This window comes from Gymnodraco acuticeps, unplaced genomic scaffold (genome assembly GCF_902827175.1).
Source record: "Gymnodraco acuticeps unplaced genomic scaffold, fGymAcu1.1, whole genome shotgun sequence".
Lineage (NCBI taxonomy): Eukaryota > Metazoa > Chordata > Actinopteri > Perciformes > Bathydraconidae > Gymnodraco > Gymnodraco acuticeps.
The window spans coordinates 887-23,848 of NW_022989829.1; the positions used below are offsets into that span (position 1 = coordinate 887).

Here is a 22,962-nt window from a genome sequence, read left to right on the forward strand (position 1 = left end):
GAGAAGTAGAAAGTACAGGTATTTGAGTTCAACATGTAAAAGTAGAAAGTACAGGTATTTGTGTTCAACATGTAAGAAGTAGAAAGTACAGGTATTTGTTCAACATGTGAAGAAGTAGAAAGTACAGGTATTTGAGTTCAACTGTAAGAAGTAGAAAGTACAGGTATTTGAGTTCAACATGTAAGAAGTAGAAAGTACAGGTATTTGAGTTCAACATGTAAGAAGTAGAAAGTACAGGTATTTGAGTTCAACATGTAAGAAGTAGAAAGTACAGGTATTTGAGTTCAACATGTGAGAAGTAGAAAGTACAGGTATTTGAGTTCAACATGTAAGAAGTAGAAAGTACAGGTATTTGAGTTCAACATATGAGAAGTAGAAAGTACAGGTATTTGAGTTCAACATGTGAGAAGTAGAAAGTACAGGTATTTGAGTTCAACATGTGAGAAGTAGAAAGTACAGGTATTTGAGTTCAACATGTGAGAAGTAGAAAGTACAGGTATTTGAGTTCAACATGTGAAGAAGTAGAAAGTACAGGTATTGAGTTCAACATGTGAGAAGTAGAAAGTACAGGTATTGAGTTCAACATGTGAGTAAAGTACAGGTATTTGGAAGTTCAACAGGTATTTGTGTTCAACATGTAGAAGTAGAAAGTACAGGTATTTGTGTTCAACATGTAAGAAGTAGAAAGTACAGGTATTTGTGTTCAACATGTAAGAAGTAGAAAGTACAGGTATTTGTGTTCAACATGTAGAAGTAGAAAGTACAGGTATTTGTGTTCAACATGTAAGAAGTAGAAAGTACAGGTATTTGAGTTCAACATGTAAGAAGTAGAAAGTACAGGTATTTGTGTTCAACATGTAAGAAGTAGAAAGTACAGGTATTTGAGTTCAACATGTAAGAAGTAGAAAGTACAGGTATTTGAGTTCAACATGTAGAAGTAGAAGTACAGGTATTTGAGTTCAACATGTAGAAGTAGAAAGTACAGGTATTTGGTTCAACATGTAAGAAGTAGAAAGTACAGGTATTTGGTTCAACATGAAGAAGTAGAAAGTACAGGTATTTGAGTTCAACATGTAGAAGTAGAAAGTACAGGTATTTGGTTCAACATGTAAGAAGTAGAAAGTACAGGTATTTGAGTTCAACATGTAAGAAGTAGAAAGTACAGGTATTTGTGTTCAACATGTAAGAAGTAGAAAGTACAGGTATTTGTGTTCAACATGTAAGAAGTAGAAAGTACAGGTATTTGGGTTCAACATGTAAGAAGTAGAAAGTACAGGTATTTGGGTTCTAAATATAAGAAGTCAAAGTAAAAAGTCGTCAGAAAAATAAGTAGTGGAGTAAAGTACTGATACCAGAAACATGTACTTAAGTACAGTAATGCAGTATTTGTACTGCACTACTTCCCACCTCTGTTGTTATTGTTGTATCTGCTTGTTGCCAGTATGAACTGATGTGCATATTTTTCTCACAGCAGGATGCAGCGCTTCAGAGAAGGCATTCACATCCGGACGATGAAGGCCAAGAGGAAAGTGGAGGAGATCTCCAAGAGAACGTCCTGGCTTTCTTCAAGAATAACGCCTTTGTTCTCTTCACAGTGGCAGCAGTCGTCGTAGGTGTGTATCCCTCTGCAAGATTAAAGGTCCTCTCTCATGCAAAATGCACTTTGTGATGTCTTCTCTCCATCACCATGTGTCCCCGGTGTGTCAGGGGAACTCACGCAGCGTCAGGAAATAATACCCTCTCTCTTTTCCTCCGTACCCAAATCTCTAAAAACGGGGAACAACGGAGCTGATCCAGATTTGCGTCCGATATGACGTAATATCTGAAATGTGGACCCACGGCCCAATCAGAAACATTGCTATCAGAAACAATGCCCGACTGCTTTGGACGTAATAGAGTGGCGAAGTCCCGCCCTTCTACTTCCACCTTATTTCTGAAAAAGTTTGTATTGAAGTCAATGGAGAGAGAAAGATTATCTTTCGATCCCGTTTGAATTGTGCCACAAATTACACATATGATGTTTGTCAATCTTAACAAATCATTTCCACGTGTCAAAAAAGTCACAGTTTGTCGTAAAACTGTTGAAATATAAGACTATGAGAAATACGCAACTAGAAAGACTACAGATCCCAGAGTCCCGGTCCCGCATGCTGGCTCTTAGGAACCGACTAACTCCCCTTGTGTGTGTGTACAGCTCTCAACGTGCCCAGACTTGGAGTGATTTCCTCGTCTTTTAATACTTTCCGCCTCATTCTGAGAGAAAGAAGTGAAATGTTTCAACGTGACGGCCGTCTGGGTGTGTGGAGCGAGACGGGAGATGTAGTTCATTGAGCGGTTTCACACAAACAAAGTGTTACTTCACAGTTTGACAACTCATTTAGATTTGTTTTACTTGCAAATGTATCTTTTAAATTGACAAACATCATGTGTGTAATTCGTGGCTCAATTCAAACGGGATCGAAAGATAACTTTTCTCTCTCCATCGACTTCAATACATACTTTTTCAGAAATAAGGTCCCATGGAGGAAGGGGAGGGACTTCACCTCTCTATATGGTCTGTGTTTACATTAGCATCGCTAACACTCAGAGCTAACCTGAACTGGAGAGATAGTGTAAAAAGAAGGAAATAAAAAAAGTATACTCACCTTGTGGTAAAACTTTTTTGAGCTCCATACTTCTATCAGAATCAGCACTTTAGTAACAGGCTGAAATAGAGGGGTATGAGGCTAGAATGGGTGTTTGGTATTCTGAGCAAAACACTTCATAGACATGTTTTTGTATATCTGAGATCTATAATATATGCCTACAAATAGTATAATAGGAGACCTTTAATGCAAACGTCTGAGACAGTCTGTGTCTGCATTACGTTAACAACACTTCTCAATGCATCAAAGACTCTCTCTCTCTCGGCAGGAATCGTTCTGGGATTCGCGCTCCGTCCGTATAAGATGACCTATCGAGAAGTGAAGTACTTCTCTTTCCCCGGAGAGCTGTTGATGAGAATGCTCCAGATGCTCGTTCTGCCCTTACTGGTGTCCAGTCTGATAACAGGTAACACACATTGCATCACAGGTCACTGCACTTTGCTCTGGTTCAGTTTCCCTCCACTCATCAAAGCTTACTTTATATTAAATTGTGTGTAACCCAATATCACAAATCACGTGCACGGCTTTAGAGATTATAGATATATCAAAATTACAGGAACATAATGAAAAGACAATATAGACTGAATACATGTTTTATAAAAATACAAGGAAACAAGTTATTGACATTGTATCTGAGATTATTGGAGTTCACATCTTGTCTCCCAAATATTGTATTGTTGGATGATTCTTCTCTTGACCTACTACCATCAGAAAAGGGTGCTTTTCGCTGGTCTAACAGCAGCCAACAAAATAATTGGAATACGATGGAAACCCCCACATACTTTATTTATTAAAGGTCCCGTGTCATGGCCATTTCTACTGATCATAATTCCATTGTTGAGGTCTAACAGATTTACACTGTTCAATGTTCCAAACTCACATTGGTTTCTCATGCAGCAGAGTATGTGTGTTCACTCTGTCCTACACGGCTTGTTGGAGCTCCTCCCCCCCCCTCCCTGTGAGCCCAGTGGCCGTCTGTGAGACAGCGAGACACAGCAAAACCAGCCCGAACACACACACACACCCGCAGCCTGGCTGGGAGCCGCCATGTCAGAGAGGAGAAATCGGCGGAGCTGCAGCTGAGAAAAGATTGAGTGTGTGTGTGTGAGGAAGTCCGTGGATTGGTCAATTTGGACCAATCCACGGACGTAACGTAACAGCTCCGCGGAAAGCTACTCCAGAGCCATTATTTGAAGTATGCTACGTCATCGAGTCCCGCCGAAGAACTGTTCCAATGTCCAGGATGCTTGGAATTCTACCGAGGCCGGCGTCCTTCGTTGCGGGAAAATTTGAGGCTGCACATATGTAGACTCCGCGGTCTTAAAATCCCCACAATGCTTTGCGCACGGACCAATTTCCCAATCTTTGGCGGAAGTCGCGCTCCATTGAAGGCGGGGCCTCTCATGACGCACACCTGTTAGCCTGTTCCACCATTCTTCGTTTTCAGAGGCTAGGAAGGATTCTTGCCTCGTTTCTGAAGCAACTGACTCTGAGGGACTTGTCCTACCAAGGAAGCGTCCTCGACATTGAGAAACACCCCATCTGTGATGGCAACAAAAAAGAAAAGAAAAAAGAGTTGGCCACAAAAAAAAATACAAATACAATGGAATAAGATAAAAGAAAAGACAAAAAAAACATACAATAAAATACTTTAAAATGCAGGACCCAGGAGGATGAGTCAAAGTCAAGTCAAAGTCAACTGTATTGTCAATCTCAAAATATGTTTGTATACACAGAAAGATCGAAATCTAAAAAAAATACACATTAAAATGCAAGAACGGGAGGCGTGTGGCGCAGTGGGCTAGTGCGTTGGGTTCAGGGGGTCACAGGTTCAAACCCCACTGTAGTCAGCATGTCGTTGTGTCCCTGGGCAAGACACTTTGCTCCTGTGGGGATTGTCCACAGTATTGAGTATGTAAGTCGCTTTGGATAAAAGCAAAGTAACATGTAATGTAAAAGAACACTCAATATTTACAAAAAAACACAAAATAACTGTTTACTTCAAGTAAGCAGGATATATATATAAAAAAAGATTATGTTTACAAAGTGTGCAAATATGTCCATAGCAGCGTAAAAGTGACTGGTAAGCATAGCAACTGAAACCAGCTCTAACTATAGGTTTAAAATTAGAAAAATAAAAAGTAAAGACATTTCACTAATTACCCCTCCTCGACTCCTCCGCTCGCATCTCCTGTGGGCGGGACTAAGACACGAGGATAGGAGTCGAGGAGGGGAGATAGAGAAATGAGAAAGGGCCATAGAGGACTTGTATTATTCTCTGCATATACAACTCTGGAAATCAGTTAGACTTTTTATTTATCCTGTTGGTTTCATGTTCTGAAAATGCCTGAAAATCAATGTTTCAGGTCTCAGATAAACTTTGTTTTTCCCGAGCTGGTTCAGGAGGAGGTCAGCAGTGACTGAGGAGGCTGACCTCTACCCAGCTGCGTGATGAAGAACTTCCCACTGACTCAGTTACAGAGAACACTTTCTTTCCAATTTAATTACACAAGGTGCTCCGTCCTCAGGTCTAATCTCCTGGTTCCCAGCAGCTGCTCTCAAACACTTTTCTATGTGTTCCCGCTCCACAAATTAGGAACATGTCAAAGTAGCAGATGTACGAAATGTCCTGGCGGAGCTCTAATTACCCTGAGTAAAAGTGAACCAGAGCTGCATTAAAGGCAAATATAAAAACCAGGCTTGGATGTTGTGTTGAGTTACAGAAAGGGGAAGGAAGGAGAGGACAAGACCACAGAGGAAAAGAGAGAAGGAGCGAGTAGGGCTGAACGAGTAATCGATTTTAAATCGAGATCGCGATTTTAAATGATGCGATTATCAAATCACAAAGCCTGCGATTTTTTTTAACATATTATTTATTTATTTTTTGTGTGTCAGTCATCCACACCAATCAGAAGTTCTGTGCTCCACATGTACCAGCCATTGTTAACCAATCAGAAGCGGCCCATGATAGAAGGTGATAGACAGATTGATCCAATCACCTGCCAAGTGCTTCTGAAAGTGCCTGCCCTTTCCAAATGGCTTCCAATGGAGCTTTAGATGGTTTGGTGAACCATCTGAGTCAGGTTAGTAATGCTCCATCACGTGTTTCTGTTACAGGGTGGATCTTAAACTGAAGCTTGACTTTAAAGCAACCCAACGGAAGTTTCATGTAAGTTTAGTTCTTTCACTCGTAGCTCGGGCTGCGGGGTGCTAGAGACGGGAGCACGTTGATACGACCTTCCTAGCCGGAGATATGGCCGCATTTTACAATAAACTTCCGTTGGGTCGCTTAAAAACAAATATCGCAATTCGAATCGCAATATTTGTCAGAAAAATCGCAATTCGATTTTTTCCCAAAATCGTGCAGCCTTAGGAGCGAGGAAAAGAGAGAAGGAGCGAGGAAAAGAGAGAAGGAAACAGAAAGACAGGAGCGAGGTCGGGAAAGATCTTGAAAAGCCAGCTGTCAGTCTTCTGTCATCTCCGAGTATCTCTTCTTGCTGGTGTCAAAAGAGTTCGATGTACAGCACACGCTTCTTCATGGAGGCGTGTGGCGCAGTGGGTTGTGCGCTGGGATCATGGGAGCACAGGTTCAAACCCCACTGCAGTCAGCATGTCGTTGTGTCCCTGAGACTCTTCACCCCACAGTGCTCCTGTGAGGATTGACCAGAGTATGTTAGTCGCTTTGGATAAAAGCGACTAACAAGTGACATGGGATGTAATGCTTCTAACATTCCCGTATAAAACGTTTCCTCTCATCAAGCCTACATTCAGTCGCCATCAGTCATCAGTCCAGACTCGAAATGCTCCCGTACACCATCTCACTTTCACTATTCAATATCAAACACTGTTCAATATTCATAATAAGATAAGAAGTACTTCATGGATCCCATATTGGGACATGTTTGCGTTGCAGCAGCATAAAAAGACCTGAACACATTGGAGAAATTGAAAGACTAGAAATAAACAATCCACAATGTAAACATCTCAAATAGAAATAACAAATGTTGATAAAAAATCAAAACAAAAAGTACTTTTATCCCATGTTTGGTTTATTACAGTGTATTCCGCAGCTTTGATTGCCATTAAAGACATGTTAAATGTCTGGTTTGTTGGTTTTAAATCCCCTTTGATGGGACGGATTTGAAGAAGACGATTGTTGTTTTAAACATATTCTTATTTCTATTCACGCTCTCAAAATAAATACAGAAAAAGAGAGTTTTTAAAGCTGGTTTTCACATATTTCTCCTCATATATTGCATTTATTCTTTCCATAAAACCTGGTGGAAGCGTAACAAAAAGAAAAAAAATACCTCCTGGTTCAAAAATAACCACATTTGAGAGATGTCTTAATAATTCTCTGTATTCACCCTGTGCTCTAGGAATGGCAGCGTTGGACAGCAAAGCGTCAGGAAAGATGGGCATGAGAGCCTTGATTTATTACATGACCACGACCTTCATCGCAGTCTTCACCGGGATCATCGTTGTCCTCATCATTCACCCCGGGAAAGGATCCAAAGCGGAGTTTGGAAAGCAGCAGAAGATCGAGCAAGTCAGTCCTGCAGACGCCTTCTTAGATCTGATCAGGTGAGAAAAGATACGATGCACATTTCTCAAAGTTGTTGAAGTGATATTTTGTATTGATTGATTGATGTGCTTTTATTTACGTCTAAATGTGTGCACATGAATAAATGTGTCTGTGTATATATATGTATATACATACTTTTATATATCTTTGTTACTGTATTTGGCATTGTGGGAAACGGTATTTGGATCCCTCTGTCTGTACACACAAACTGAAAGATTGACAATAAAGTTGACTTTGATAAGACTTTATTTATCCCGAAGGAAATTGTTGTGCCAGAGTTACAAAAATACAATAAACACAGCAGCAGAATAATAAAACTGCAATTCAATAACTACAGGAAACAGCTCGTGTCTCAGGGTGTGTTTTTTGTAGATTATGTAACTAATTCTAATAAAGGTATTCTGATTCTGAGTCAGAGTGGACACCATCGTCTCTTAACAATTCTGTTATTTCTCTTTCCAGAAACATGTTTCCTCCAAACCTGGTCCAGGCCTGCACCCAGCAGGTGAGCTTTATATGTTGAGGTCTCAGAAAGCCGTGCAGTGTTGATGTCACCCACAAGATAACAGTTCAATCAGGAGAGACGGTTTTGATGTGAAGATACATATTTAATGCGCAGATACACAAATGAATGTGACGATAAGGCCCCGTTGTGCAGGAAGTATCATTCGGGAGGGGAGAACCGATCCGATGAAACCCCCCCGGGGTCTAGACACTGGTGGTGGTGAATGGATAGTTGGGTCGGTCTGAGGAGGAGTGGCTTAGCTTGACCCTGGTGGTGGTGAATGGATAGTTGGGGCCGGTCTGAAGGGGAGTGGCTTAGCTTGACCCTGGTGGTGGTGAATGGATAGTTGGGTCGGTCTGAAGAGGAGTGGCTTAGCTTGACACTGGTGGTGGTGAATGGATAGTTGGGTCGGTCTGAGGGGAGTGGCTTAGCTTGACCCTGGTGGTGGTGAATGGATAGTTGGGTCGGTCTGAAGGGGAGGGGCTTAGCTTGACCCTGGTGGTGGTGAATGGATGGTTGGGTTCGGTCTGTAGGGGAGGGGCTTAGCTTGACCCTGGTGGTGGTGAATGGATAGTTGGGGTCGGTCTGAAGGGGAGGGGCTTGGCTTGACCCTGGTGGTGGTGAATGGATAGTTGGGTCGGTCTGAAGGGGAGGGGCTTAGCTTGACCCTGGTGGTGGTGAATGGATAGTTGGGTCGGTCTGAAGGGGAGGGGCTTAGCTTGACCCTGGTGGTGGTGAATGGATAGTTGGGGCCGGTCTGAAGGGGAGTGGCTTAGCTTGACCCTGGTGGTGGTGAATGGATAGTTGGGTCGGTCTGAAGGGGAGGGGCTTAGCTTGACCCTGGTGGTGGTGATTGGATAGTTGGGTCGGTCTGAAGGGGAGGGGCATATCTTGACCCTGGATTCGGAGGGACGGGAGGTGCAAAGGGGGGGAGGAGGGCTGCGTTGAGTCACCTGAAATGACAGCTGTCGGAGGGGAAAGAGCAGAGTTTAAAGGGTTTGACGGCACGCTATGATAGGCTCTTGGGAATAGAGCGAAGTGATTGGCTAAGCTGAAGAGTGACGCCCCCGGTCACTTATTGAGAGGAGAGAAAGTAGAAACATGGAGATAGAAATACATGAATGAGTAAAGACGGTCTTCCTGGTTGAACTTGCGCTAAGCTTCATATGTTTAAGAGATCGAGTGTGTAGACATGTTGGCCTTTTACTGTTTTCCATGATCATCCAGAGCCACTGGTTTGTTTTTAACACAGAGAGTTACACACCTCCTTTACTCAAGCTTTTTGTCTTTTTGTTTATGTAAGTCTGTAAGTTGTTGCTATTGTCGGGACCCCCTTGAAAGCGAGATGGTGCATCTCAAGGGGTTTATCCCAATAAATAAAATGTCTATATATATACAAGTAGAAGTACAGATACTTGTGTTTAAAAGTACTCTGGTGAAAGTAGAAGTACTGACTAAACTTCTTTACTCAAGTCAAAGTAAAGAGGCTTTGAAATGTACTTCAGTAAAAAGTACCCATAACTAGCAGCTGTTTTAAAGAGTACCTGACCTCCCTTTATATTAATAGAACAATAATGTCATTGTTAGCTAATGAATGTTTCCATGCTGAACAACGGCAACATGACAACGTTTCCATTGGTCCCTCTTCTTTAGAGAAGACCAGGAAATGATGGATACACATTTACAGGGAAAAGGGGATTTCGCACAATAGGTGACCTTTAAGCTAATACGCATGCTATTTTGTTGAGCTTTCATCGTGAAAGGGTATTGTGACCTGGAAGACACCAAACGTCAATTAATTTGATTGCTCTGGAGCGTTTAGTCTTATTTATGGTCTTTCTTAAAGGCCATGGATATTCATCAGCTGCAGGAAATACTGACATCTTCTAAGATTTTGCACAATAGGTGACCTTTCATTCTCTCTTTTCTCCAGTTCAAAACCAAGTATGGAAAGCGGGTTGTCACTGTGACGATGACGGTGAACGAAACCCTCTTCAACTCCACCAATGCGACCCAGGAGGTGATGGAGATCTCCAGAGAGGAAGTGATCCCGGTGCCGGGCCAGGTCAACGGGGTCAACGCTCTCGGGCTGGTGGTCTTTTCCGTGTGCTTTGGTTTGATAATTGGCAACATGAAGGAGCAGGGCCAGGTCCTCAGGGACTTCTTCGACGCCATGAATGAAGCCATCATGCGCCTGGTGGCCATCATCATGTGGTAAAAGTTCACTGTGAGAGGCAGGAAGTGGTGGAGTACAAATACTTTGTTACTTAAGTACATTTTTCTGGTATCAGTACTTCACTCCACTACTTATTTTTCTGACGACTTTTTACTTTGACTTCTTACATTTCTAACTCAAATACCTGTACTTTCTACTTCTTACATGTTGAACTCAAATACCTGTACTTTCTACTTCTTACATGTTGAACTCAAATACCTGTACTTTCTACTTCTTACATGTTGAACTCAAATACCTGTACTTTCTACTTCTTACATGTTGAACACAAATACCTGTACTTTCTACTTCTTACATGTTGAACTCAAATACCTGTACTTTCTACTTCTTACATGTTGAACTCAAATACCTGTACTTTCTACTTCTCTCATTTCCCAAACAGCTGGTTCCTTTAGTCTGAATGTGTGTTTGATGCGTGATCATTATTCTTTAGAGTCATTGCGTGCCTATTGATTTGAACACGATCCGTGTATCCATCATTTCCTGGTCTTCTCTAAAGAAGAGGGACCAATGGAAACGTTGTCATGTTGCCGTTGTTCAGCATGGAAACATTCATTAGCTAACAATGACATTATTGTTCTATTAATATAAAGGGAGGTCAGGTACTCTTTAAAGCAGCTGCTAGTTATGGGTACTTTTTACTGAAGTACACTTCAAAGCCCTCTTTACTTTGACTTGAGTAAAGAAGTTTAGTCAGTAGGCTACTTCTACTTTCACCAGAGTATTTTTAAACACGAGTATCTGTACTTCTAATTGAGTAAAGGATGTGTGTACTTGTGCCCTCTCTGATGAGAGGTGTTTCCTGTTGAACATAAATGTCACCATCATCTTCCTCGTTCTTCCTCTCTCAGGTACGCTCCTATCGGGATCCTGTTCCTGATCGCAGGAAAGATCGTGGAGATGGACGACTTGACTCAGATGGGCGGCCAGCTGGGCATGTATACCATCACGGTGATAATCGGGTTACTAATCCACGGAGTTCTTATTCTTCCCACTCTCTATTTTGTTATCACTCGGCAAAACCCCTTCACCTTCATCGCTGGCATCCTGCAAGCTCTGGTCACCGCCCTGGGAACGTCCTCCAGGTGAGTCCAACAATACCTCACCTCTGTTGTAGTAAATGTATCATTAAAGGTGGGGTAGGTAATTCACTTCAGAAACAGTTGTTGTTATATTCCATGGAATGCTCTTAACATCCCGATAGCAATGAAAACATTAAATGCTTTGACAATAAATACATACAAAAATGTCATCAGTGGAAGCCGTAGCGCTGTAAAAAGCACGACCAATCATCTGAGCCGGCCCGGCTAAAGTAACTGGATGGCCTACCTGCCTGTCAGCCTCCCATCTGGGCACAAACTGATCTCGTGCCCTCATTGGTCATGTGCGCGTTCGTGTGTTGGAGGAGGGGCTCTGTGAGGAAGTCTGAAGGAAGGGGTAGATTTGTTCCGGTTGTGTATTTTCAAATTCTAGCGCACTCGAGCTGGTTTCTCCATTCTTACCTACCCCACCTTTAAGTCTCATTTAAGTATAACTATCTTCTCTGGTTTGGTTCTCCCGTGGTTTGAATTCACATCTCTAATTCTCACTTCCTTAGAACAGACAGAAGGTTGTCTTTTCGACCATTGGTTTATAATTCAAATGTAGGCAAGTTTCACAATCTGGCAAACACTTCCTGTAATGTAAATTGCCTCGCTGAGACCTTCCCCTTTCCTTGCTTTTGAGTGTATAAAGTGTTTTAATTTTCTGTTGTATGTGGTCAGATCTTGGTACTATCTACTACTCTGCATTAACTGACCAGCAAAAACAGCACAGGAGCTACAGGGAGAGGGATGTTTAAAGCAGGTGCTGATTCATTTTCGACCCATCAAACAATCACTGTTGAAAAAATGAGATTCAACGATGTCTGTCTAATTGTCTACCAATGCATGATTAAAATGCAGATTAGTACAATTTTAGCCTTATACAAAACGCAAAAACACCAATTTAGTGGATTTAAATGAACAAATGAAATGGATACACAAAGTTCACAACAAGCTCTAGCAAATAAAGAATCATAGTCACCACAGAACGTATCCGGGATTCACTCAACACTGTGGATGTGACCTTAAATGACAGTAATGCAGAGACTGCGCAAACAAACGTATATCCAGTCTAACTCATGTTAGCTTTAGCCTGAGGCAACTAACATGTGACAGAAATACATTAGAGCTGTCGGCACTTACTGACATTTTGGATGCAGCTCGTGCGGCTTGTTTAGAGTTTGTTAGGTAGCGTATCTAGACTAGTTTTTAGCACAAAGAAGCTCAGTCTAAAGTTAGAAACAGGCCCTTTGTCTTGGCCATAACAAAGAACGTGGAAAGGACACGGTTTAAGGAACGATATGTATTATAATAATAACTTAACTTAACAAAAGAGCTACCACAATGGAATGTGTTTATCAGTAGTGTTTACTGTAGGTGTGGCCGTGGGGGGGTGTGAACGTGGTGCAAGGTGTTCAATGCCAAACTAAGAGGAAGGGAAACCAAAGCATGTAGGTCAGGTAGCTGCTCTCAAACACAGATCCTTCCACCGAGAGAGCGAGCAAGACTCGGGGTGTTTCTCAATGTCGAGGACGCTTGCTTGGTAGCACATGTCTTCCGAGTCACTTGCTTCAGAAGCGAGGCAAGAATACTTCCTGGCATTCGGAAAACGAAGAGTGGAACAGGCGAGCAAGTGTGCAGGTGTGCGTCATATGAGAGGCCCCGCCTTAAATGGAGCGCTAGGCTATTTCCGCCAAAGATTTGGAAATTGGTCCGTGCGCAAAGCATTGTGGGGATTTTAAGACCGCGGAGTCTACACATGTGCAGCCTCCAAATTTCTCGCTACGAAGTACGCCGGGCTCGGTAGGATTCGGTAGGATTCCAAGTATGCATATACATTGGAACAGTCGGTGGGACTCGATGACATAGTATGCTTGAAATAGTGGCTCTGGAGCAGCCTTCCTTGACGTTGAGAAACACCCAGGGTGCGTTTCACTTCGGTTAAATGGATTCCTTGCGTCCCTCACTTGCGTCGTTTCCCTGCGACTAGTCCCTCCCACCAGGGAAGCATGGAGAGACGCAAGGAAACCACGAGAAGCAGGGAAATGAGTTTTAAGAGCAATGTGACGTCGTTTCCTCCAGGGCGTCACGTGAAGCGACGTCCGTTTGTGATGACGCCGCACAGTCTGACAGCAGCCAGATCAGTGCATGCGCTGCATCGTCCAATCAGTGAGCGATACACAGTAAGGGGGCGGGGCGAGTGTCTGAGGATTTCATCGGAGGATGATCTGGTGGTTCCTCGATTATCGCTCCCCGCTCCTCGGTCCTCCGGCAGAAATAAGGCCACTGGGACGCTACTCAAGATGTTGAGTAGCGTCCCAGTGGCCTTATTTCTGCCGGAGGACCGAGGACAAATCAACTTCCGGTGATTCCGAGACTGAGGAGCGAGGAAATGAAAAATAACCGAAGTGAGACGCACCCCAACACTTGTATCCTTACATCTCTCAAAACTCACTTATTCACTCTCTTTCAAACTCTGACCATCAACACACTTTCCTCGCACTAGGATTAGGACTACTGTTGTTTTCTTTATACTGTGTCTGTTCTGATTTTATGTCAAGCGTCTTTGAGCATTAGCAGAAAGATCCAATGTATTATTATGATTTATTAAGAAGTATATGTCCATATGTCCCGTGTCTCTGTATGCACCACTTATTAGATTCAAAGGTTTTATCATCATATGCACACAAAGCTTCAGTGGAGAAATGGAAATGAAATTCTTCTGACCTGAGCTCCTCCAACGATGCAACATATAGTATAAAATACAAAAATACAAAATAAAAAGTAGTGCAAAAAGTCAATATACGTGTAAATAGAATATGATATGTACAAGAACAGAATATGAAATTAAATCATGTACATTAAGACTCAATTAAATACGGTTTATTGCGTTGATAACTATTTACTATAAAAATACAAGTGATTCTGAGTGTGTTTTGAACCTGTTTCTGTTTGTTTTCATGGCTCAGCTCTGCAACCCTGCCTGTCACCTTTAAATGTCTGGAGGAAAACAACAAAATTGACAAGAGAATCACGCGCTTCGTGCTGCCGGTGGGAGCCACGATCAATATGGATGGAACGGCGCTTTATGAGGCGCTGGCGGCCATCTTTATAGCCCAGGTCAACAACGTGGAGATGAACTTTGGTCAGATCCTCACCATCAGGTAGGAGAGTGGAAATGGCAGACGCTGTTATTTCCATTGTATGCTACTGTGTACTTCTACTCCTCTACAGTTCAGAGGTACATGGTGTACTTCTCCTCCACTACATGTATTTATACCTTTAGTTACTTCACAGATGTGGATGAATGATGTGAAATATAATCAAGTGTTAAATCAGACTTTAGTTCCACCTGGAGTAAATCCACCAGCTACCCTGCAGTATACAAAGTCCTTCAAACTAGCTGCACCTTTACCAGCTTTGAGAACACTTTCATGATCAATCATTATAAAACATATCATATATATTATTCTGAAATGGACCAATCTGCACAACGACTATTTTCACTGTCTTTCACTATATTTAGATGAGAATACTTTTCTACTTTCACTTGAGGAACATTTTGAATGCAGGACTTTTACTGAAACAGAGTATTCCTACACTCTGGTACTTCTACGTTTACTCAAGTACAAGACCTGAGTACTTATACTTTTACTCAAGAACAAGACCTGAGTACTTCTTCTTTTACTCAAGTACAAGATCTGAGTACTTCTACTTTTATTCAAGTATATGATCTGAGTACTTCTACTTTTACTCAAGTACAAGATCTGAGTACTTCTACTTTTACTCAAGATCTGAGTACTTCTACTTTAACTCAAGTACAAGATCTGAGTACTTCTACTTTTACTCAAGTACAAGATCTGAGTACTTCTACTTTTACTCAAGATCTGAGTACTTCTACTTTTACTCAAGTACAAGATCTGAGTACTTCTACTTTTACTCAAGTACATGATCTGAGTACTTCTTCTTTTACTCAAGTACAAGATCTGAGTACTTCTACTTTTATTCAAGTATATGATCTGAGTACTTCTACTTTTACTCAAGTACAAGATCTGAGTACTTCTACTTTTACTCAAGATCTGAGTACTTCTACTTTAACTCAAGTACAAGATCTGAGTACTTCTACTTTTACTCAAGTACAAGATCTGAGTACTTCTACTTTTACTCAAGATCTGAGTACTTCTACTTTAACTCAAGTACAAGATCTGAGTACTTCTACTTTTATTCAAGATCTGAGTACTTCTACTTTTACTCAAGTACAAGATCTGAGTACTTCTCCACCTCTGGTTATCAATAAGAGAAATGCAGATATACAATAGTTTCTCTTCTCTTTAATCCAGTATCACAGCCACTGCGGCCAGCATTGGAGCGGCAGGCATCCCTCAGGCCGGACTGGTCACCATGGTGATTGTTTTGACCTCTGTTGGACTTCCTACTGATGACATCACTCTCATCATTGCGGTCGATTGGTTCTTGTGAGTATCTGTGTGTAACTTTCACTGACATGATGAATGTTTTAAGGTCAGAACCGTCTCTACTACAGTACCACCCAGTGACACACTTCTCTCTCTCAGGGGTCTCGTTCCACATCTTCCCTTTTGTATTGAATATTTTGTGCGATGAGTTTTAACATAGAAACATAATTAGGTTTCCCAAATTAATCATTTCAATTAGAATACCCTATCCCAGAAATTACTCAGCTAACTGGGGTAATAGGAAATAAATCGTTCCCTCCTTTAAGGATGCACCAAATCTGAACGTCTGTCAAAGCCTTCCAGCAAGAAGACAGAGGGAAGAGCAGCGTCTAATGTTGGAAGTCTCTGTGGTTCTAGGGCAGGGTTGTCACTTAAATCAGGGTTCACTTTCAGAAGAAAAGTGCTAGGTTTCCAAGCTCAGTATTCAAATCAATGTACCAGAATAAAACCGTACAGACAGAGCTCTAATTGCAAAGAGTTGTTCCCAGAGGTGGGAAGTAGTGGAGTACAAATACTTCGTTACTGTACTTAATCTTCTGGTATCAGTACTTTACTCCACGACTTATTTTTCTGACGACTTTTTCTTTGACTTCTTACATTTTGAACACAAATACCTGTACTTTCAACTTCGTACATGTTGAACACAAATACCTGTACTTTCTACTTCGTACATGTTGAACACAAATACCTGTACTTTCTACTTCTTACATGTTGAACACAAATACCTGTACTTTCTACTTCTATCATTGTAGAAAAGGCTCCAAAGTTATAGTTCTTGATATATATATATATATATATATATATATATATTATTTTATTATACAGAGTTGATACCTTCATAGTGTTTGGGTGACGTCACACATCAGAGGGTAATGTGCGTCAGTAGTTGCAGGAAAGTTATGCCGTTTTAAGCTTCGTATTGTGTGCGTAAATGAACGTGAGTGTTTGTCCACAGTGCTGCCTGTTAGGTTGTTCTACACTTAATTATTATTGTGATAACTTCTGTGCCGATGGGGCTTAATGCAGAGTCTCCGTGCTCATGTGATCGGTGCATGCTGCGTGCATGTTTATTATGGCTGCTCATTAAGTCACTCATCAAGTGAGTCGGCACTCCTGTCTCAAAGTTAGGTACACCGTGTTGAGTGGCACAGATCTATTATTAATGTAATAGGATGTAGTTTGTGGATAAATGTTTATGTGGCGTTAAAGGTGAGAAATTATGTGTTAACAGTTCATTTATTGCTCCGCTACTCGGCTACCGGAAGTAGCATGTCTGTAGCGTTTCACAATAAGAGCATCGGCTGCCGCTTCCCGCCAACCGGAAGTGGAACGTTATTCATTAGCGGTAGCTTAACTTTTAATCTCTGTGTTGCCTGGTAAAGAGTGTTTGACATTATATGTTAATGTATTTATGATGATAAGAGAAGGGAGACATGTTGTATTATAGCTTGTCTAGATTATTATTTCTATAGGGTTTGGCATCATTATGTATATCATTTATGTATGCATAAGTTATCTTATATTGATTGTATTTTGTTTATTTCCCTTGTAGGAAAAACCACACACAGAAAAATATCTGTATGTCTGCCTAAATAAGTAAAGAAGTCAAGCCTCATCTTAGCTCCTCATTTCCTCTATTCTGGACCTTTGGTCTTAAGTGGTGTTCTGGCCGACACACCTGGGTGAACCTAGTGATAGACACAAAACTAGTGCCAACACTGAGTTATCTCAAATTCTCCACTACAATCATTTTCCAAACAGCTGGTTCCTTTAGTCTGAATGTGTGTTTGATGCGTGATCATTATTCTTTAGAGTCATTGCGTGCCTATTGATTTGAACACGATCCGTGTATCCATCATTTCCTGGTCTTCTCTAAAGAAGAGGGACCAATGGAAACGTTGTCATGTTGCCGTTGTTCAGCATGGAAACATTCATTAGCTAACAATGACATTATTGTTCTATTAATATAAAGGGAGGTCAGGTACTCTTTAAAACAGCTGCTAGTTATGGGTACTTTTTACTGAAGTACATTTCAAACTTATTTACTTTGACTTGAGTAAAGAAGTTTAGTCAGTACTTCTACTTTCACCAGAGTATTTTTAAACACGAGTATCTGTACTTCTACTTGAGTTAAGGATGTGTGTACTTTTGCCATCTCTGTGTTCAGGGACCGTCTGCGGACCACCACCAATGTTTTGGGGGATTCGATCGGAGCGGGTATCGTAGAGTTTCTGTCTCGACATGAGCTCCGCAGCAAAGACGTGGAGATGGGAAACTCCGTGCTGGAGGAGAAAGAGAGGAAGAAACCTTACAAGCTCATCTCCCAGGATAGTGATTTTGAAAATGACAAACGTGCTCACAGTGAATCCAACATGTAGGTCACATGGTTCTGTTTGAAGGGGTAGAGACCTGATTGCTAGACGATGTTTCCACCATAACGTTGCTGACATTATTTCACACATTTGTTAACGTTCCTTTATTATCTAGTCCTGCATCACGTTCATTTCTTACATTCCTCTGTCATTACTATTACTTTGACGTTAGTGCTTTCAAATAGGACGGGTAGATTCTTTTCTGATTTGTATGTTTACTACTTTAATATTTTATCTTCATATAACATGTAGTGATTGAGGTGAAAGTAGATTTAGATACATGTGACAGATTTAAACACTGCATTAAAATATGCATTTTGTCACCAGGACATAGGACACTTAAATAAAAATGTCTATCTTAATCGTCACAACATAAGTTAATATTGTGGTTTTTATTACAGGTTATAACGTGTGTGTGTGTGTGTGTGTGTGTGTGTGTGTGTGTGTGTGTGTGTGTGTGTGTGTGTGTGTGTGTGTGTGTGTGTGTGTGTGTGTGTGTGTGTGTGTGTGTGTGTGTGTGTGTGTGTGTGTGTGTGTGTGTGTGTGTGTGTGTGTGTGTGTGTGTGTGTGTGTGTGTGTGTGTGTGTGTGTGTGTGTTTTTTACCAACATTGCAAATTTTCTGTAGATATGACAGTGAATATGTTGGGTGATGTAACGCTTGTGATTTCAATATGAATGTGTGACACGGATATTGAAGTCTCTCTGAGAAAATGGTGACCTATACCTTTTGTTTATTATAATGAAGTTTAGTGAAATAAAATATAAAAATAATTACCGACTGCTTTCGTTTTTCTGTCCGGGATCATTTTGGTAGATTACAAACGCAAACGATATTCCCTAAATACTTGCTTTCTTTTCTGAACAAAATATGTTGTTTGGTCTCTGAAGGAGAAGTGAATATGATTCTCCTCCGAAGGACAAGGCTTACATTATACATTTTGATTGATACCGACCTGCCAGCTTGACAATGATAAAATAAGCAAATTATTGAATTTATATAGTTAAAAGTTCTTTAGGAAAATAACTAAAAATACATATATTTTACGAGCTGTTTTGAAAAGTATTTATTAAGGGAAGGCGTGAAGCTTAATGCCACAGACAGACAGATAGATATATAGAATTATAAATAATAATGTACGATGTTTCATAAAGTGTATTCCTAGGTTCATTGTGTAAATGACCGTGGATCCGGGAGATGGCGACAGGGCAACAGGTGTATGTTCAGCCTGTAATATCCTAGAAGAAGAGCAGTCCTCTCTGCTTACATACATACATAATACATTATTATGCTAAAATGTACAACCTCACAGTTGTCATGGAGTTATTTAACCATACAGAGAATATGGTGTTTTCAACCACGATGGAAACATGTTTATTTCCGCTTTAAAGTCGGGCATTTTAACATCGGGGCTCTACGGAAATTGCTCCCTTCTGCAGCCTCCCTCTACCGTCCACTATATGAACTGCAGTGTGTGGCACTTCTGGATTGGCTTCACCGCTGGGTGTACAGCCTGTTGCTCCTCCTCACTTTCCACTTGATATATCCTATGGATATATCACACAGTAAGGACGTCCCATTGCTCTTAAAAAACACATTTCCTTGCTTTCTTCTCCCTTCGCGACAACAGCACATATTAAGCCAACATTATCAGACAGAACACTGAATGTGGCAAGAACTTCAAATCTTACATTTAGATTTTTGAAAAGGGATTTTAGCGTTTCTCCAAGCATCCCTGGTGGGAGGGACTTTAAACCGCTAGGAAAAGACGTAAACAAGGGACGCAAAGGGTGGAAATTAAGGGAAGTGATATTACGCAGCTAGTGCATGGTGCAGAAAACATGTCCTCCTCTCAGAGAAAAGACCTGGGCCGTGCACTGTGCATCATAACCGGGGCCTCAAGGGGCTTTGGTCGGACTGTAGCGAGAGAGTTGTCCCGGTTAGTGAAGCCGGGATCGGTGCTCATTCTCACGGCTCGTTCGGAGGAAAACCTGCGGTCTCTGGAGGTCGAGCTGGCCGGGTCAGAGGCAGGTAAATCCGGCCTTTTGGTGCAGTGTGTACCGGCAGACCTGGCTCAGATGGCGGGGCTGCAGAGCGTCGTTTCAGCCTCGAGGGCAGCTTTCTCTGAACACATAGATCACGTGATACTGGTCAACAACGCTGGTAAGAACCTGCTAATTACCATTCATCACCTGATAAATGACTCAAAACCAGAGGTGGGAGAACTAGAAGTACTCAGATCTTGTAATTGAGTACAAGTAGAAGTACTCAGATCTTGTACTTGAGTAAAAGGAGAAGTACTCAGATTTTGTACTTGAGTAAAAGGAGAAGTACTCAGATCTTGTACTTGAGTAAGAGTAGAAGACTTCTACTCATACTCAAGTACAATATCTGAGTACAGTACTTCTACTAGAAGTACTCAGATCTTGTAAACATTAACCTACACACTGTAACCCGTTAATAGTAACCAGGACTGTTCAAGCATAACAAGTGCACTGTTTTTAAGACTTTAACCTGCACTCTCAACTGCACACTTTTGTAAATATATTTAACATGTTCATACAAATGCACAACTTTTTACTGTGATATGTTATTTTAATAGTTACTTTATCACCTTATTTTTGCTGTATTATTATTTTAATTTGTATTCTATTTTAATGTTTACCCTGTATGAATCCTGTTTTTCATTCTGACCCCGTTGCTGCCATTAATGCCTGAATTTCCCCAAGGGGATAAATAAAGTTTCATCTTATCTTATCTCATATATATCCTTTATTAAACCAGGTAAAAGTCTCATTGAGATTTCAAATCTCTTTTTCAAGAGCGACCTGGCCAAGAGGGCCACATGAGTTACATCAGATAAAACACAGACAATACAGGCAGAGGAATACAGCTGTAAAACACAAAACATGAAATGGCACATTAACCAGTCAATATGCAAATAAAATAAACTGTTATAAAACATTAAAAACTGGCACAATTTAAAACGACTTCAATTATGGGATTTACGAGCAATCACATCGACCAATGGTTTCTTGTTCTCTGTTCTTTAAGATGGACTTGAACTCCCCAAAGTGATCATATCTGACAGTTTCTGCTCCTTCTGTGTATTATTCCAGGCAGACGGTGCAGCATATTTAAAAGCTTTTTTTACCCAGTTCTGTTCTCACTTTAGGAACCAGCATCTGAATAGCATCTTATCTTAACCCTCTCTCTCCCCCCAGCCTCTCTAGGGGATGTGTCTCGTTTCACCAGCAGCTTCACAGATATGGCCGAGGTTGACTCCTACCTGTCCATGAATGTGACTTCCTGTTTGTGTCTGACGGCCCGCCTCCTTCAGGCTCTCCCCCCCCCGATCAGGGCTCTGTCGCTCCGTCGTCAACATCACCTCGTTGTGCGCCCTGCAGCCTTTTAAGTCCTGGGCGCTTTATTGCACTGGAAAGGCAGCTCGGGAAATGATGTTCAGGGTGCTGGCAGCGGAGGAGCCAGACCTCCGGGTGCTGAGCTACTCCCCAGGTGAGGAGGGGGGGCAACAGTACACACATCCTTTCCTCAAGTAGAAGTACAGATACTCGTGTTTAAAAATACTCTGGTGAAAGTACTGACTAAACTTCTTTACTCAAGTCAAAGTAAAGAGGCTTTGAAATGTACTTGAGTAAAAAGTACCCATAACTAGCAGCTGTTTTAAAGAGTACCTGACCTCCCTTTATATTAATAGAACAATAATGTCATTGTTAGCTAATGAATGTTTCCATGCTGAACAACGGCAACATGACAACGTTTCCATTGGTCCCTCTTCTTTAGAGAAGACCAGGAAATGATGGATACACGGATCGTGTTCAAATCAATAGGCACGCAATGACTCTAAAGAATATGATCACGCATCAAACACACATTCAGACTAAAGGGAACCAGCTGTTTGGAAAATGAGAGAAGTAGAAAGTACAAGTATTTGAGTTCAGCATGTAAGAAGTAGAAAGTACAGGTATTTGAGTTCAACATGTAAGAAGTAGAAAGTACAGGTATTTGAGTTCAACATGTAAGAAGTAGAAAGTACAGGTATTTGTGTTCAACATGTAAGAAGTAGAAAGTACAGGTATTTGAGTTCAACATGTGAGAAGTAGAAAGTACAGGTATTTGGGTTCACACATGTAAGAAGTAGAAAGTACAGGTATTTGAGTTCAACATGTAAGAAGTAGAAAGTACAGGGATTTGAGTTCACACATGTAAGAAGTAGAAAGTAACAGGTATTTGTGGTTACCAACATGTAAAGAAAAATATAAGAGAAGTACAGGGGTGGTGGGATTTGAGTGCAACATGTGAGAAGTAGAAAGTACAGGTAGTGTGAGTTCAAAACATGTAAGAAGTAGAAAGTACAAGGTATTTGGGGTCAACCATGCTAAGGAGATAGAACGGTACAGGCTATTTGATTTCAAACATGTAGAAGTAGAAAGTACAGGTGGATTTGGGTTTCAACATGTAGAGTAAAGAAAAAAAAAAAAAAAAAAAAAAAAAAAAGTGACAGTTATTTGAGTTCAACATGTAAGAAGTAGAAATTACAGGTATTTGTGTTCAACATGTAAGAAGTAGAAAGTACAGGTATTTGAGTTTCAACATGTAAGAAGTAGAAAGTACAGGGTAGTTGGAGTTCAACATGTAAGAAGTAGAAAGTACAGGTATTTGGGTTCAACATGTAAGAAGTAGAAAGTACAGGTATTGGGTTCTACATGTAAGAAAGTAGAAAGTACAGGTATTTGAGGTTCAACATGTGAGAAGTAGAAAGTACAGGTATTTGGGTTCAACATGTAAGAAGTAGAAAGTACAGGTATTTGGGTTCAACTGTAAGAAGTAGAAAGTACAGGTATTTGAGTTCAACATGTAAGAAGTAGAAAGTACAGGTATTTGGGTTCAACATGTAGAAGTAGAAGTACAGTATTTGGTTCAACATGTAAGAAGTAGAAAGTACAGGTATTTGGGTTCTAACATGTAAGAAGTAGAAAGTACAGGTAATTCGCGAGTTCAACATTGTGAAGAAGTAGAAAGTACAGGTATTTGAGGTTCTACAT

At 41.0% G+C, this 22,962-nt stretch overlaps 2 protein-coding genes across 2 annotated transcripts; both read left to right on the forward strand.

The window, feature by feature from the left end:
- The first annotated feature begins 1,475 nt into the window (after positions 1-1,475).
- Positions 1,476-18,644, forward strand: LOC117558230 (excitatory amino acid transporter 1-like). The gene is given in 10 exon segments (XM_034234269.1): positions 1,476-1,542; positions 1,545-1,613; positions 2,914-3,051; positions 7,025-7,229; positions 7,693-7,735; positions 9,669-9,949; positions 10,820-11,053; positions 14,020-14,214; positions 15,391-15,525; positions 17,693-18,644. Coding segments are annotated over 10 exon segments (1,578 nt in total). The 3' UTR covers positions 17,904-18,644.
- A 753-nt stretch (positions 18,645-19,397) lies between these two features.
- On the forward strand, positions 19,398-21,504 carry LOC117558237 (sepiapterin reductase-like). Its single transcript, XM_034234281.1, is given in 3 exon segments — positions 19,398-20,059; positions 21,121-21,242; positions 21,244-21,504. Coding segments are annotated over 3 exon segments (657 nt in total). The 5' UTR covers positions 19,398-19,737; the 3' UTR covers positions 21,457-21,504.
- Positions 21,505-22,962: the final 1,458 nt, after the last annotated feature.